Source organism: Sarcophilus harrisii, chromosome 1 (genome assembly GCF_902635505.1).
Source record: "Sarcophilus harrisii chromosome 1, mSarHar1.11, whole genome shotgun sequence".
NCBI classification, from domain to species: Eukaryota; Metazoa; Chordata; class Mammalia; order Dasyuromorphia; family Dasyuridae; genus Sarcophilus; species Sarcophilus harrisii.
The window spans coordinates 4,608,915-4,624,723 of NC_045426.1; the positions used below are offsets into that span (position 1 = coordinate 4,608,915).

Sequence of the window (15,809 nt, forward strand, 5' to 3'; positions counted from 1 at the left end):
GATTGTGGCTTGAGGACCCCGTGAGCCTGAGACATTTGGATCTGAGGACAGAGGAACCTGCCGCCATCCTCCCCAACCCAAAGTGAGGGTCAGGAACCATTTGACTCAGGGGGAGGGGCGGTGTCTCATCCAGGGCTACCCAGGTTCTCTTCCAGCAGACACAGGAGGTGAACTTGGGCCGTGGGCGCCAAACCCGTTGCCTCTGTGGGGTCAGGAGGAAGGGATGGATAGAAAACGGACACATTTATTAACTGATCACTAAGCGCCAAGTGCTGGGGAGACATCCTGTTTTTATCCCCCACATTTTCACAGACATTGTTCATTTTGTATTTTTTTCCCAATCCCCCCCCCAACATCTGTATCCTACCTACAAGCTCAGCTCTTTGGGGAGAGGGCGCTGACGGCTCCCGTCCCACAGGCCCAACCTCCCGGGAAGGCGCCAGACGTCCCAGACCGCGCCCGCCGGCCCACTCACCTATGAGGTACATGCCGATCCAGTCCCCCGCGTCCACCTCCTCCTTGATGTCCCAGTAAATGACCAGGTCCTGAGAGTGGCCGATGGAGTAGCAGGAGCTGCTGACTGTGAGCGTGGAGCGGCTGTCGGAGGTGACGAGGTCCGTGTCGCTGGTGGACCGAGGGATGGTGACGGGGTCGTGGGACCCGTTCCTGAGGTCCAGGTTGTTGAACTGGTCCGGGTTGTAGCTGTACCGCAGGGGCTCTTTGCAACGGCGCCGGCTTTGGGAGTTCCTCGATGGGGAGGCCATGGCGGCCAGGCCGAGAAACCGGTTCTGGTACAGATTCTGGAAGGGAAAGAGACCCAGATGGCGTTCAGAGCCCTGGCTGCCAGCATTTATTAGGCGCCTACTGCATTCTGGCACTTAAAAATTATGAAAGATAAAAATGAGATGAATGATGGGGCGGGGGGGGGGGGGGAGACACATCATGTGATCTGCCACCAAAATAACTTAAATGTGATTTGTCAAAATCCTTGGACGGGGACGCCGGTTCTCGGACAATATTTGTCCAATGCTGCTGCTCTGTACGACCCCAGAGGCCAGACTGACGGGGGGGGGGGGCTGCTGGCCCAGCTGGCGGCCCCCAGTGGGTCCTCCAGACAAGAAGTTGGGCTCCTCCCCTCTGCCCATCGCAGCCTCCACCTGGTGGGCTCGGGGGGAGTGGGGGACGTGGGGGATGGGGGGAGGATTGAGCATTGGAGCAGACGTTTATTCCGCTAAAGCGCAGAATCTCCCCTGCGAAAGGAGCTTCAGAAGCTGCTCCCACACGCGATCAGAAAACGTCCCCCCATTAAAGCGGGTGCCATCCAGCCCCGCAGTGAGAGCTCCACCCCTCGCCTCGAGGCTGCTCGGGGCACTGGGGGCAGGTCTGAGCTTTAGGAATCCTTCGGGACAGGAAGGTGGGCTGGTGGAGAACGGGCCGGAATCAGGCGCACGTGAACTCAAATCCTGCCGCGGATGCCGTGCCTCGACTTTCCTCCTCTCTAAAATGGGGATAATAATGATCGCCCCTATTTCTTAGGCTTGTTGTGAGGGTCAGACGTTTTGTAAGCTCTGTAACACACACATACACCTCCACACACACTGAGACAAACACACGTGCATCATAGAACTAAATGCCGCTGCTCTTGCTGTCGATACCGGTGCTACTGTCACCATGGTCAGCTTCTGCACACGTTCCTGGGCTCCGGTCCCTGCGCCCGATCCAGCCGCGTTTGGACAAACTCCTCCCGCTTGGGGACAATCAGCGCGACCCCGGCTCGGTCTTTTCTCCAGTTTAACCCCCCAGTTCTGGCAGCCGGGCCTCCCAGCCCTGCCCCGGCTCTCCCCGCCCCGGCCCCCGCGGGACACGGACTGTGACTGTTTAGGCTCCTCCTGTGGGACCGTAGGGAGCCGCGCGCCGGGCAGGCTGGGCCCCCAGGGCAGGGGCCGCAGCATCAGCTCGGGGCTATTCAGGATGTTTGTGCGGGGTCCCGGCTGCTGCCCTGCCAGCCAGCGAAGGGGCACCGAGGGGCGTCAGAGAGGAGGGCATCCGGCCCGGCGGGCGCAGAAGGGCCCGTCCTGGGGCCTCACAGAGACCCCCTGCCCCCAATGGGGCTGGCGCATTCTCTGCAACTTCATTGTCTCAGAGAGTCACCGGCCCTTAAGGGCCTGCATGTTCCTCATCCTCCCAAATCAGATCCAGCTCTTGCTAAAATCCCGAATCCCAGGATCGTAGGAATAGCTGGAGACCAAGCCGGGCCGCGGCTCTGCGGAAGACGCCAAACCGCCCTCCCCGGGGTGGGAGTGATATCCCTGCTCTTCTCTGCCTTCCAGGACCGTCCTCATCCTGACTCCCCCTAGGGAGGAGCTGACCCGGCTAAAGTCTCAGTATTCGCCCTGAAGCGGTTCTCCGAGAGCCGCCCTCCTCCCGCTACCTGACAGTTACTAGTGTTTCCTCCTTTCCCTGCTCATCGGACTGTGAGCTAATGAAGGGAGGATCTGCAGCCATCGCCCCCCTCACAGTGAGCCCTCTCTGAATATCGGCCCAATGATTCTGGCCCGTCTGCCTCATTCTGTGGGTGAGCAAACCCAGGCCACGACTGGCCAAAGCCCAGTCAGAGGCTTCCGGGCGCTTGCCCGCCCTTTGCCAAAATGGGGAACGGGGTGAGAGTGTGGAGAAATCCGTGGTAAAGCTTGAGTGCAAATGGGCACCCATGGTGTGTGTGTGTGTGTGTGTGGTGATTGTGTTATTGTGTGTGTGAGTGTGTGAGTGTGTGTATGTATGTGTGTGAGTATGTGGGAGTGTGAGTGTGTGTGTGGTAATTGTGTGATTGTGTGTGTGCGAATGTGAGTGTGTTTGTGTGTGTGAATGAGTATCTGTGTGTGTGTCTGTGAGTGTGAATGTGAGTGTGTGTGTGTGTCTGTGAGTGAGTGTGAGTGTGTGAGTGTGTGTGTCTGTGAGTGTGTCTGTGAGTGAGTGTGTGTGTGAGTGTGTGTGTCTGTGTGTGAGTGTGTGTGTGCATGGTGAGCCAGACGTGAGGAAGCCTTCATTAAGAACGTCTGCGAGCTGATGCTGGCTTGCTTTGCATGTGTAGAGAAAACGTGACATTCGAAATGTTTTTAATCAAGTGATCTGTTCTTGCGATCGTTTGTTCGTTTTTTTCTGTGTGTTTGTTTTCTCCTTCTAAAATGGGAAGAAGCGCTGAGTACAGTGTGTATTTTAAGGTCCCATCTCGCTATAAAGAAAATTAGAAAGCGCAGAGCTGGCTCAGGGGGGAGACAGATCTTAACAAACAAACAAATGAGTCCCTTTCAGAGCGCGTTCGTTTCCCAGCCCGTCGGTTTCGGAACTTGTTAATACTGGGGCTGGCCCCACAGAGGCAGGGTCTGTCGCCCGCCTTGTGCCCATTAAGGGGTCATCTCCCCATCTGGATCCGTCTTTGCAGCAGGAGCCTGGTTACCGGGCGCTGACTGGTCCCAGGCCCTGCTTCTGGGAGCCGGTGGGATTATTGTGCCCATTCTAAGGATCGGGAAGCTGAGGGCTTGGAAACCGGCCCAAGATCCCGAAGCTCGTGTCTGAAGCAGGATGGGACCTGCAAATACTTTTGGCTATGCTAATAACTATGCTAAATATATATATATGTATGTATAAATTAAAAACTAAACATATATGTAAAAACAAATATACTAAATACATCTATGCTAAATACATATATAAATATACATATATACATATAAATATGCTAAACATATGTGTAAAAGTAAATATACTAAATATATATAAATAAATTTCCTGACAGTGAATTGATGATCGGGGACATTTTTCGTCCGGCCCAGCCCTTCGTGACCTCTGAGGGCCTTGGTCAGTCAGTCGGAGCCTCAGCCGGCCCTTAGCAAGCCCCCATTATGGGGCAGCCTCCGGACTAGGGGCTGGAGGCACAAGGTCAGCCCCTCCTCCCCCGTGGGCTCACCTTCTGTGGGGCAGGGAAGGAGGAGGGAAGTGACCATCGGATGCTCTGAGGCAGGAGAGCACGGCCCAGCTGAGGGCTCAGAAGAGGGAGGGCAGGCAGTCCAGGCAGGAGTCGGGGAGAAGGACAGCCAGTGCAAAGGCCTGGGGAAAGCTGAAGCCGAGGAGAGCCCAGAAAAGCTCGGATTCAGCCCAGGACGGAGCTTGGCTGGATTGTGGAGGCCCCAAAGGGAGTCCTGTAAATAGGGCTCTGGGAGAGAGGAGTGTTCGTGTTTCCTGGACGCAACGGACAGTGACTTCCGGGAGATGACAGCCGTGAAATGAGGGTCTGGGGGTGGTGAATAAAAAGGGAAGCGGAGCATCAGACATGGAAGCACAAGCCCGGGCACCCTCACTGGGCGGGGAACAGGGCAGACCACCACCCGGGGGCCACACTGGGGACATTTCCCAAAGAACAGAAAGCTCCAAAGGAAGCAATTACATAGGGCTGATTGCCCCTCCGGGTTCTCTGGCTGGTTGCTGGAGCTAAGAAATCTTATGGAAGGCACATCCGCAGCAAGTACAAGATAATGAGTCTTCAGAGCGAGCCTATTCCCAAAATTCCTTCTGTTCTGAGGATGGAGGGAGGAACAGGAAGTGTTAGAGCTGCTCGCTAGTCTCAGAACAACTGACTTCCATTCTGGCTTCCTTTGGAGACCCTGCCCCTACTGTTCCCACTACAGAAAAGACTTTTTTATCTCCTCATCTCTGCTAGGTTTTAAAAATTACACTGAGAGGGCCTTTAAATGTCAGCAGAAGAAATATTTTCCAGCCATTCTTTCCAGGCTTCTCTCTCTCCATAAGTCTTTGTTGAGGTTTTTTAAAAAAATTTTTATCAAGGGCCTGGTGCTGTTGGGGATATGGAGAGAGGCTGGAAAGAAGCCTAACCCACAGTCCCTCCCTGGAAAGAGCTTAAGGCATAATTGGGGTAATGATTTACTTATGAGGAGGGAACAAAACATGTAAGTGATCAGGCAGGCTCTGTAACATGTTGCTCTGATTAAGGTTATTTCCTAATGGAGTCATTAATTCAAAATGCCACATTAGTACTTTTGGCCAGTTGTCTGAGATGCCCATCAAGTGTCAGACCTGTGACCAAGTATCTGAAATGTCAAATAAAAATATATATTTATGATAAAATCATATGCATAGCTATATTAACAAGGCAACTGAAAACATCAAGGAAGTGGATGAATATTTATGATAGTAGAAAGTCAAATGACTAGATAAGATTTTAGGAGAAATTAGAGATCATTGATTTATATGTAAAAAAGCAGCAGATCCAGATAATCACACCCGCTTTCAAAAATAAAGACACTAATTCTTCCATAAGGCAAATGTGATTCAGATCCCCAAAACCTGCCAAAGATAAGACAGAAAAAGAAAACTGCAGGTCGATACCTTTCGGGAGGACAGCTGGTACAAGTTACTTAAATTCTGTGCCTCAGTTTCTCTAGATGTTAATGAGGCTTTGGAATCAATGTTATGTTCTGGCTTCTGAAATGAAGTGATGGCTGTGTGAATGAGAGAGGAGGATGACTGTAAGGAGGCAGAGATGACAAGATATACCTCCTGATGGAATCTGTGGGTAAAGGGAAGTGAGGAGCAAAGGGTTGGAATGGAAGGTTCTTGAGACAGCCTTTCTCTGTAGCCTCGGGCTTTGCTCAGCTCTCAGCACAGATAAAACATTCATGCAGGAATGTTGGTTGCCTGACTGGCAACGCTGAGGTGATAGAAGCCTGAGGGACAGAAGGACAGTGGTCTGCCCTTCACAAAAATAGATGAGTCCAGAAGAGTGGAAAGTTTGTAAGGGGGGAGGTAAGATCATGAGTTCTGGATTTGTCACATTGAGTTTGAGAAGTCTCTGGGACACAGAGTTTGACATTACACCAACAAGTCATGAGCTGTTAAGCTCTGGGGAATGATCCAGCAGCCATCTGGATAACGGAATCTCCCCAGCATGGGTGGGGGGATGCCAGTGGGGCAGCTGGGCTTTTTTCCCAATCCCAGGATCAGAAAGTTGGAAGGGTCCCCCAGGTCACCACATCTTAAGCAAGTAGGGTCATAGATTCAGAATGGGAGTTACCCTCCTACATCCTGGAGTCTAATACCTCATTTTATAGAGGATGAAATAGGGTATTTGAGGGACCTGTTCAGGAAATATCAGAGGCGAGATTTGAACCCAAATCATTTAACTCCAAAGTTAGTGTTCTTTCCACTGAACTCCGCTGCCTCCCAGCCACAGGGGCATCTCGGAAGTTTCCCAAGACTGGATGAACAACTTGCCCATCCCCTTCTAAGACTTACTTGGAAGTTTTGACTCGGCAAAGACCAGATCTTATCTGCTTCAGACATGGCTGGGGCTAGATGTTGAAGGCCCCAGAAAGGACTGGGGCTCCTCTGCCTCCTGGGAGGTGACATTTCAGTGTGGAAGGTCGGAGAAGCACAAAGGCATGATCAGACCAAAAGGCCATTGTGAATCCATAGCAGAGTTAAGGAGAGAGAGGAAGGAGTGGGGAGACGAGAAAGGGGAAGGGGGAGATTGAGTCTTGGCAGATGGGCAGAAATCAGCAGGCAGGGATGGCTTAGAACATGGAGGACGTGCTGGGGTCCAGCCAAAGGGAGGGTGTGAGCAAATGGACAAAGATGGGAATCATCAGGAGGCCGTGGTGGCAAGCTGCTTAAATAGGATGGAATTGTGGGTTGGAGCTAAATTGCAGGGGCTTTGCACACAAGGCTGAGGAGTTTAGACATTATTCCTGTTTTTGAGCAAGAAAGTAATGTAGCATATAGGAGATTTAGGGTAGGGTTAGGCCAGAGGCAGGAAGATTGGTTGGGAGATCATTGTAATAGTGAGACAAGGTCAATAAGGACTTCAAGTAACATGGTGACTGTGGGGTGTAAGGGAAGGGCAGGGGTGGATGGGAGAGGGAGGAAGGTTCCACAGGAGTCTTTCTCCTAATCCTGCTTGCTTCCATCCCTTAGAAAGACTCCCATGCAGTGTGTCCTGATGGTAAAGAAAATTCAGGAGGGGATGGAAGACTCAGGAAGACTGATCTTTGGAACCCTGGGGAAGAATCCAAGTGTGTGGAGGAGTCACCTAACAATAAACAATCCCAACAACAGACAGCAGGGAGCATTCATAGAGCACCTGATGGTGTTTTCTAGCTGCCATGGCTTCTACTAGTGCACACAGTGCCTTGCACATTGGAGGTGCCCACAAAATAGTTACTGAATTATTGAAGGGATAGAATCTGATCCGAGCCTTGTAACAACCTGGCAGCATGAATGGTCTAGTTATTATTAAGCCCACTTTACAGATGTGGGAATCAAGGTCCTGAAGATTTGTCCATGATCACTCTGCTAGGAAGGGTCACTCAGGATTCAAGCCCCAGTGTTCGTGGTTCCCCGGATCTTTATCGGCTACAGGGGTCAGGTGACAAATGTGCCCTCCAAGGAGAGCCTCTGCACTTGGAGCAATGACTTTCCCCTGGAACATCTGGCAGATGTGCTGCGAATGCCCCCACTTCCTCTACACCAGAGGTTCTTAGCCTTGTTTCTATCATGGACACCTGAGAGACGCCCCCTTCTCTGCCAAGAATAACTTCTTCCAAGGTCTCAAACCAAATATGGAGATGAGGAAAGAAGAGAATTCAATTGAAATATGACTATCAAGATGTTAAAGAGAAGCTTGCAGGTGAAGAAGGCCCTATGAGTTCTAGCTAGCCCGAGCCAGCCCGGCTGCGCCCCAGCTTCACACATTGCAGGCTTTGGGCTCCTCAGACTTTGGCTTTTCTTTGTTTCAAATCTTCAGCCTCCCGGGGACAACTGGCATCCTGACACAAATGGCTGGGACCAGCGACCGGATTCAACTGAAGACGTGACTGACAGCCCCAGGCTGGGGGGGCTTCCCTTCTCTCTACCTAGATCACACTCCTCCGTGTATCTCTCATGCCATTAGATAATAAGCTTTGAGAGGGCAGAGGTTAAGCCATCTTTTATTTTTATAGCCCTCCTCATGCAGACTCGTGCTTATTATACATGCCTAGCAAATATTGAGCAGCCATCATTCAGTGTGGGAAAAGCTGCCTGTGACAATCCAGGGGTCCTGTGTATCTCCCGTGGTGGTGATGTCTTTGTCTCGCTGTGATCCCCAATGGTTAGGGCACTGAGCATCAAGGTGGCTTGCCAGACCTGGTCAGTGATGATTTATCTTAATGCTTATCCCCAAAAGTTGCCCCAAAGGCATTTTTCCACATAAGGATGTGCCTGTTGAGAAATTATATTCTTTCTCCTTTGCATTGGAGAAATTATATTCTCTCTCCTTTGGATTGGAGAAATCATATTCTTTCTTTTTTGGATTGGAGAAAATATATTCTTTCTCTTTTGGATTATGATTCCCTAGAGTTACATCACAAACAATGCATCTTCAAACGGGCTCTCCTACACATTTCATCAGGATGGGATATTTTTTTTTTGGTCATGATTTGGTGAAGAAAGCCTTGGGCTGGACTGTGAGAGAACTGAATTTTATTGTAGCTCTGGTGGGTTTATGTGACTTTGGGCCGATTTTTCTGTGCCAGATAGAGCTGGGACATCCTCTCCTGGGGCAGGGATGCTTAGTGCAGCATTTGGGGGCACTCAGGCAAGCCCAGAATGTCCTCCCGGAGGGGATATCAGATGTGTCAAAGACACTTAATTGGGCCCAGAGCAGCAAGGCATGGGCTAGGGAGGGGATGGAGGGAGACGGGAAGAGAACCACTGCTTGTTTTTTGAACTACAACTCCATGAGGGCAGTGTGGTCATGTTCCTTGCCACGGGGGTCACCCTAAGACCCTGTGGGGCAGCCACATCCCGTCTTGTCTTTCGGGATGTCACCAGCCAGCATCCTTTCCCCTTCCCCCTTCCCCGGCAACTGGGACTTCAAAGCTCTTCCTTCACCCTGACAAAGGTTGCTGTTGGCTGGTGTTTCTCCTCAGAGCGAGGCATGAGTTGTGCAAACAAAACCTGTTTAACACAGCGTGCTTAGAATAAATTTTAAAAGGAAGTGAAAAGGCAGGTGGGGAAATGCATAAGAGCCGACAATAATAACTGACATTTCTCCAGGCCTCCAGGGTTTGCAGAGCCCTTACATACACATTTCCAGGCACTAGCTTCCAGGGGTATCACTCCCACTTTATGGATGACAAAACTGATTCCCGGAAAAGGGACCGGCCCAGGGTGACACAGCTCTGGTGGTATTGAGACCCAGGACTTCCTGATTTCTACCTGTTATGCTATGCTGTATACTAAGTAAGGGTCTACAGACCACTGAGGGCAGAGTCCCAGCTCTGACTCCCCACCAGCACCAAATGGCTCACCAGGAGAAAGTCACTGGCATCTACCTGCACAAGGTGGGAAATTTGTAAATGCAGGGGCTCTGCCCTCCCTAAATCAGGGAACAAAAGCTCTGGAGCTGGAGCTCCTCCTGCCACTCCAGGCAGTTAATCTAAAAGCCCTTTGGCTCAGGAAACAGCAGCTGAGCCGCTTTCCCTGGAGGTCACCTCTCCCCGGGGGACACTCTGGCCACTGGTTCCCACGATCACAGCCCGAGGGAAACCTCAGAGTGGGACGTTGAGTCACAGAGGACAACGCTGGAGACTTGGCCCGGGTGGGATTTTGCATGGGTATAATGGGGACTGGAATGGAGTTTAGGACAAGGGAAGCGGCAGGAACAAGCTCTGCCTCCCAGGACTGCTGGGAGATTGGTGGGAGGACAGTAGCCAGGGCTGTTAGTCTCTGGCTTAGTTCTGGTCCAGATGGACATTGAGGAGCAGAGAGCATTTGGAGGAGAATAACCAGGAGGGCAAAGGAGAGAAAGACAGACCCAGGGGGTGGTCAGCCGATAGATCTGAATCTTGGCTTGCAAATCTATTGTAGAATCACACTTGGCCAGTGTGATGCTGGCCAAGTCATGGCCTCAGTTTCCCTCTCTGTAAGTTGTGGGCAGTCACCCACTTAGAAGGTCACTTTGCCTCTAAATCTCTGTCTCTGAAGAGCTGTTCTCAGGGCTCTGGCCGGGGTAAGAGGGATCACTGGCCCTCTTCTGCTGACCCAGGAGCCATGGGTGTGGGCTGGAAGGAGACACTTTGATCCTTGTCTCCTACAATCAGAATAGTTCCAAAGGGAAGAGTTCTGCCTGGAGATCCGGGGGCTCTTCAAACAGAATCTGGATGATGACTTGTTGGGGGTCTCATGACAGGGATTTCTCTTGGATATGGGTTGCAATAGATGGCTGTGGAGGTCTCAGAAATTCAGTGACTTTGCATGCGGGCCATTGGGGCACACCAGCATAGAGAGCATTGGGCTCAGAGTCAGAAAAACCTTTGTTCAAATCCAGTCTCACACATTAGTTGTGTGATCTTGGGCAAGTCACTTTACCGCAGCCTGCCCTAGTTTCCTCACTTGTAATATGGACCTAATAACAGCACCTACTTTACAGGATTGTTGGGAGAATCAAGAGAAATAATACTTGTATAGTTTTAGTACAGGACTTAAATAACGGTCCATTTCATTCCTTCCTTTCTAGACTGACCTGGAATAAATACTAAGGAATAGAAGGACCCAAGTTGGACAAGGTGAGAGATCAGAGCATGGGGGAGTTTAGATCTACTTAGTAACAGATAACGTCCCAATCTTGATGAAAATGGTCTTGGAAGAAATCTGATGATCAAACACATTGCCTGACACATAGTAGGTGCTTAATTAATGTTGCTGAAAATGGAATAGAAGGGAAAGAAGCTATGGATAGTAAAAGCAGCTGACACAGTTGCCCTGCCATGCTAAGGCACAGATTAGGGTTGTGGTGGCAAGAACAGAGTGTTGGGTCAATCTGCAAGGATGGGAACAGAATTTATTATTTCACTGGCCTATGAAACTTGCTGGTGAGGAAATCCCCTTCACCAATGAAGCTTCTCTGACACTGGCTGCCTTCCAGAGCTGCCTGGAGTACTTAGGGCTCAAAGGACTTGCTGAGGATCACAGTCAATCAGTGTCAAAGACAGGATTTGAACCCAGCTATTCTTGGCTTTAAGGCCAACGTTTTAGCCACTAGACTAACCTGCCCCTATCAATTAAGCTGCCGCTGATAGTTTACAGGGACCTCGAAAAGCCCTGTTCCAACGCCCCTCGTACCATGAGTGTGGCTCTGGGTTTGGAAGGCTCGGTCAGCTGTGGATGGAGCTGGTCGGCTCTCCCTGGCAGGAAATGCTTCAAGTCCAGCTCTAGGGATGGGGGACTTGCTTTCCAAGTCGGCTGAAGGCAGAGCCCCTGCCCACAGGGCTGGCCACTTAGTGATGAATCCTTTGCCAAAGGGCACCCTGGAAACAGAAAACTGCAAGGTGACTCTGCTTCCATGAGCTGCAGCCTCCATTCATCACCAGGCCGTGGTTTGTGTGCACTCTCTGCTCCCTGTCTTCCCTCTGTTCTACCTAAACAAACTCCAAGATGGCTGGCGAGTTCTCTGTACATTTAGGTCCGTGTCTTCCTAGCATCCCTTTTTTCTTCTTCATCAGCATTATTTTTCTCTTGGTAATTTCATTCTTGAGAATTTCCCATTTTCCCTTGGATGATTGACCCTAGAGATTGGTTTCCCATGGCTCCTTATTCTTGAAGTGTCTAAGTCTGTGTTCTTCCAGTCCTTGATGGACAAGCAATCAAAGAATGGGAACCAATAATCCTCAAAAGATGAACTAGGAGCTCTGAAGAGCCCCAGGAAAGATGGCTCTGACTCGTGCACAATAAAAGAAACACGAATCAAAGCCATTCCCCTCCCACCTAACAAATCAGAAAAGGTGAGAAAAGATGGAAACATTAAACATCGGAGAGACTGTGAAAACAGAGGCCCATGAATATGGATCTGTGATTTGGTTCCACTGTTTGGGAAAATAATTAGAAACTATTCTAAGCAAAAAAATAAAACCGAGTTTTAGCCTATTTAGGTAAGGAGGTGATAAAAGTGTTCTTATGCCTTGACTCAAGATGGAGTGCTTGGAGATCTTTGCCCCGGGGAGGCCAAGAAGAGAAAGGAAGGCACCAGAGGCACCAAACGTTTACTGCTCCCCTTTTGGGATGGGCCAGAATGGAAACAAAGTGAATGGTCATTAATTGGGGAAGGGCGATCGCACCATGGCCGTGGATGGAATGGGATTTTACTGTACAGTAGAGCTAGTGACTGAGAAATTCAGAGACGCAGGGAAGACTCCTATTAACTGAGGCAGAGTGGAGTAAATGGAAGTTAATCCCTAGGACTAAGAATGGAGAGAACACGTGAAATTAAAAGTCACTATGATTACCGATGGACTTGGCTCTGGGTAAGCAATGCTAGGGCACCATGGGGAGAGAATATTGCCTAGATTATCAGACTCTCAGATTGCTGCTGGTGGGCTGGTTTTTGTTGAATGTTTTTCCCTTTCCTTTTTATTGTTTTTCCTTTTATTGTTATAAAAAGGGTATAAATTTATATAAAAAAGGGATGGCTTTCTAAGTAAGGGAGAAAGAAGAGCTGTTCCATTATCTATCAAAATGATGGTCATGTAAAAGTAAATAATTTTATAACAGAATAGCTTTTTTTCTGAGACAATGGGGTTAAGTGATTTGCCCAGGGTCACACAGCTAGGAAGTGTTAAGTGTCTGAGGGCAGATTTGAACTGGGGTCCCCTGAGCTCACTGCCACTTAGCTGCCCCAGTAGAATATCTTAAAGAAAGAAATGGCAATGATAAAAGCAAAGAGAGATCGATGTGTAGGATTCAACCTGATCTACAGAAAAAAAAACAACCAGGCTGGAGAGAAAACAATTTTTAAGGAGTTTGAGGGATTAGTTCTTAATATATTTGAAAAAGGGAAGAATGTCAACAGTTTGAGGATAATTGTCGAGATTATTACTGCAAACAAAACAAAACAAAAACAAATGGAGATCAAGAAAATAAGATTCCTCTGTATGCTTTGTTGACTATAAAACACATTTAATTAGCTAAAGCACAACACTGAGTCAAATGTTCTCCGCTGCCAGTGAGTCAGACATTACTAGCTGTGTGACAATGGACAAGTCAGTGCAGCTCTCTCAGACTTAACTGAGGATAAGAATGAGACTCATCACAGGGCTGTGAGCAGCACAGGAGAGAATCCGTGCAAAGTGACGTGCATGCCTTTATAAAGTGAGTATTATTATTACCATAATAGGGATAACTGACAACTCTCTGTTTTCAAATATGTTGTGAAGAATAAACCATGGAGGGGCAGCCAGTTGGCACAGTGGATAGAGCCCCAGCCCCGAAATCAGGAAGACCTGAGTTCAAATATGACCTCAGCTGTGTGACCCTGGGCAAGTCACTTAACCCCAATTGCCTCAGCAAAAATAAATAAAATAAAATAGAGAATAAACTATGGAGGTGCACGATGGAGGAAACGTTTCATCACTGCTGTGGAGAAGGATCACTGCAGAATACAAAGAGGACCTGGCTTTGCTATGGATAGAAAAAACCTGATGGACATCGGTGGTTGGAAGGGCTTATCCTGACTCGGAAAAGGCTTATCATGACCCTAGTATCTGGAGCCGAAGGGATTACCCAGAGAGCTGGGACCTCAGGACACATGTCTTCGCTGGACTCTGCAGAAGAAAAATGAAGTGGCCCCAGCTACAGGAGTAAGGGAACGGCTGAATTTCCTTTGAGCAAATATGCTGGACTTTCATTGAGTTGAGTTTCTCCTTACCACAGCGATGCTCCAACACTAATTTTTTTCCTATTTATGCGAAAGGACCATAGTGCATTCTCTGAGGGTTCTAAGCTGTGAGTCACTGAAAGGGCACTAGAGAATTCTGGAGGGAAAGTACACAGGCTGTGTGACACCCTACCCCCGTGGGGTGAAAGATGCTATTGAGGAGATTTGTGGCCACAAAGGGCACGTGATGGTCTGAGTGGGTTATGAGAATGAGGGAGCATCGTGAGATGGCTCCCGTGGGCCAGGGCTACCTATGGAGTGTGAGAAGATCTTAAGGAAAGTCTTTTACTTCCACACTGGGCAGCCGGCCCGTGGGGGATTCATAAAGCAACACGTTCAAGAGTTGCACAGGGCAAGGTCGGGCTGTCACACAAACTGTTGAAGGAAACACTGAAGAGCCATTGAAGTAGCCAAGTGTAGAAACTTGGTTCCATTGGGTTGCAGAGGGAAAAGTCAAGATCCAAATGGCCCCCATCATCTCGTTTTTCCCTCCCCCCACTCAGGGCTGATATACCTTCATTTATCATATTGGAGTGGAATTTCCCATCCTCCCTCCTTCTCCATCACGTTCAGTTTTCTTAACCAGATCCTTCCAGATTCTCTAGCACAGCTGTGGCCAAAAAAATATGGGAAAGTTCCGAAATAGCGATAAGGGTGCAGACACCGTCTCCTTGTGGAACAGCATCATTTCTACGGAACCTTTTGGGGTGTGCTCTACTTTAATATGTTTAGAGACTTCCTCTAAGGCACCCACAAAATGGGGGATTGCAAATATTAGTTATCCAGATGAGCAGACCATCTGGAGCTACACCATTTGGCCACTCAAGTCAGTCTTGCTCTTTCCCCTGGCAAAGCTCTAGGGAATGAGGGCCAGACTAGAAGTACTGGCTGAGATGTCTGGGTTCACACTGATTTTTCAGCTGGATGCTGGAAGCCTAAGGGAGAAAGAAAGCTGGTGTATTAATCAGCTGCTGGCAGCAGTCGCTGCCTCCCTTTTCCAGTGGTCAGTGAACCAGCCTTTCTGGTAGATATTAGTGTTGCTCTATTAATGGAAGAAAACACGGGCTGCTTCCTAAGTGCTCGTCATGTGGAACCTGAGCAAAGCTGTGCTTTGGACTGATTTTTTCGACTGTCTCCACTTCTGATTGCCAGAAGCGAATTGGTCCTGTGTCAATCTGTGCTCTCATGGACTCCCTAAACCAATTATCCCAGAGCACCACAAATGCCATCTTGCATCAAGGATTTATATGGAGACGGTAATAAGCCAATTCTTTTTAAATGAAGAAAAACTAAATAATCATTGAGAGAGACAATATATGTAGTTGGTGGAGCCAAAGTAGTGAAGATCCCAATATGATTCAAATCACTCTATATGCTTAATGATGATCAGTCACTAAGGGGAGATTGCCCATAATTAGAATGATAACATTTAGTGGGAAACAAGGGGTCAAGAATATAAAAGGAAATTTGGGGGGAAAAAAGGAGAACAAAGAAATTTTCAGGGATAGGTCTTAAATTATATGATAATGCAGTGATTAGTAAAATTACTTGGAGTCAAATAAGAAATAGAAGAACAGATCAATGGAGCATGTCAGATAACCTCAAAATAGAATCAAGTGAACATGATAGATTAATATCTGATAAATCTAAGATCATAAACCACGAGGGAAAGAATGGATTATTCTACCAAAAAAAGGGAAAAATCAAACAACACTACAGTGAAAAATGGGACAAGAGCTATAACTTACAGCTTGTATCTCCGTACACACAAAATGGATCAATTATCTAACTATAAATAACCTAGAACAGTATATATACCATGATTGTTGAGAAGCAACAAATTCTCAAATATTTATAAATAGAAGAAATTATAGGTGACAAAAGAGATGGATTTGTTGATGTATGTGTGAAATTTTGTATGGTACTTATATCAGAAAAGGAAACAAATTGGTATAAAATCATGATAAAAAGTGTGACATTCAAAACTGTTAAGTGTGACATTCAAAACTGATAAGGGATTAATGCAAAATCTATGAGTAAGAACTCT

General features: G+C 48.4%; 1 protein-coding gene across 1 annotated transcript in view; it reads right to left on the bottom strand.

The window, feature by feature from the left end:
* The window catches only part of HECW1 (HECT, C2 and WW domain containing E3 ubiquitin protein ligase 1), a 240,336-nt gene that overhangs the window by 116,445 nt on the left and 108,082 nt on the right, over positions 1-15,809 (bottom strand). The window contains exon 4 of the mRNA XM_031951752.1: positions 476-800. Within this exon, the coding sequence (XP_031807612.1) occupies positions 476-800 (325 nt within the window). The remainder of the gene's footprint in view (positions 1-475; positions 801-15,809) is intronic.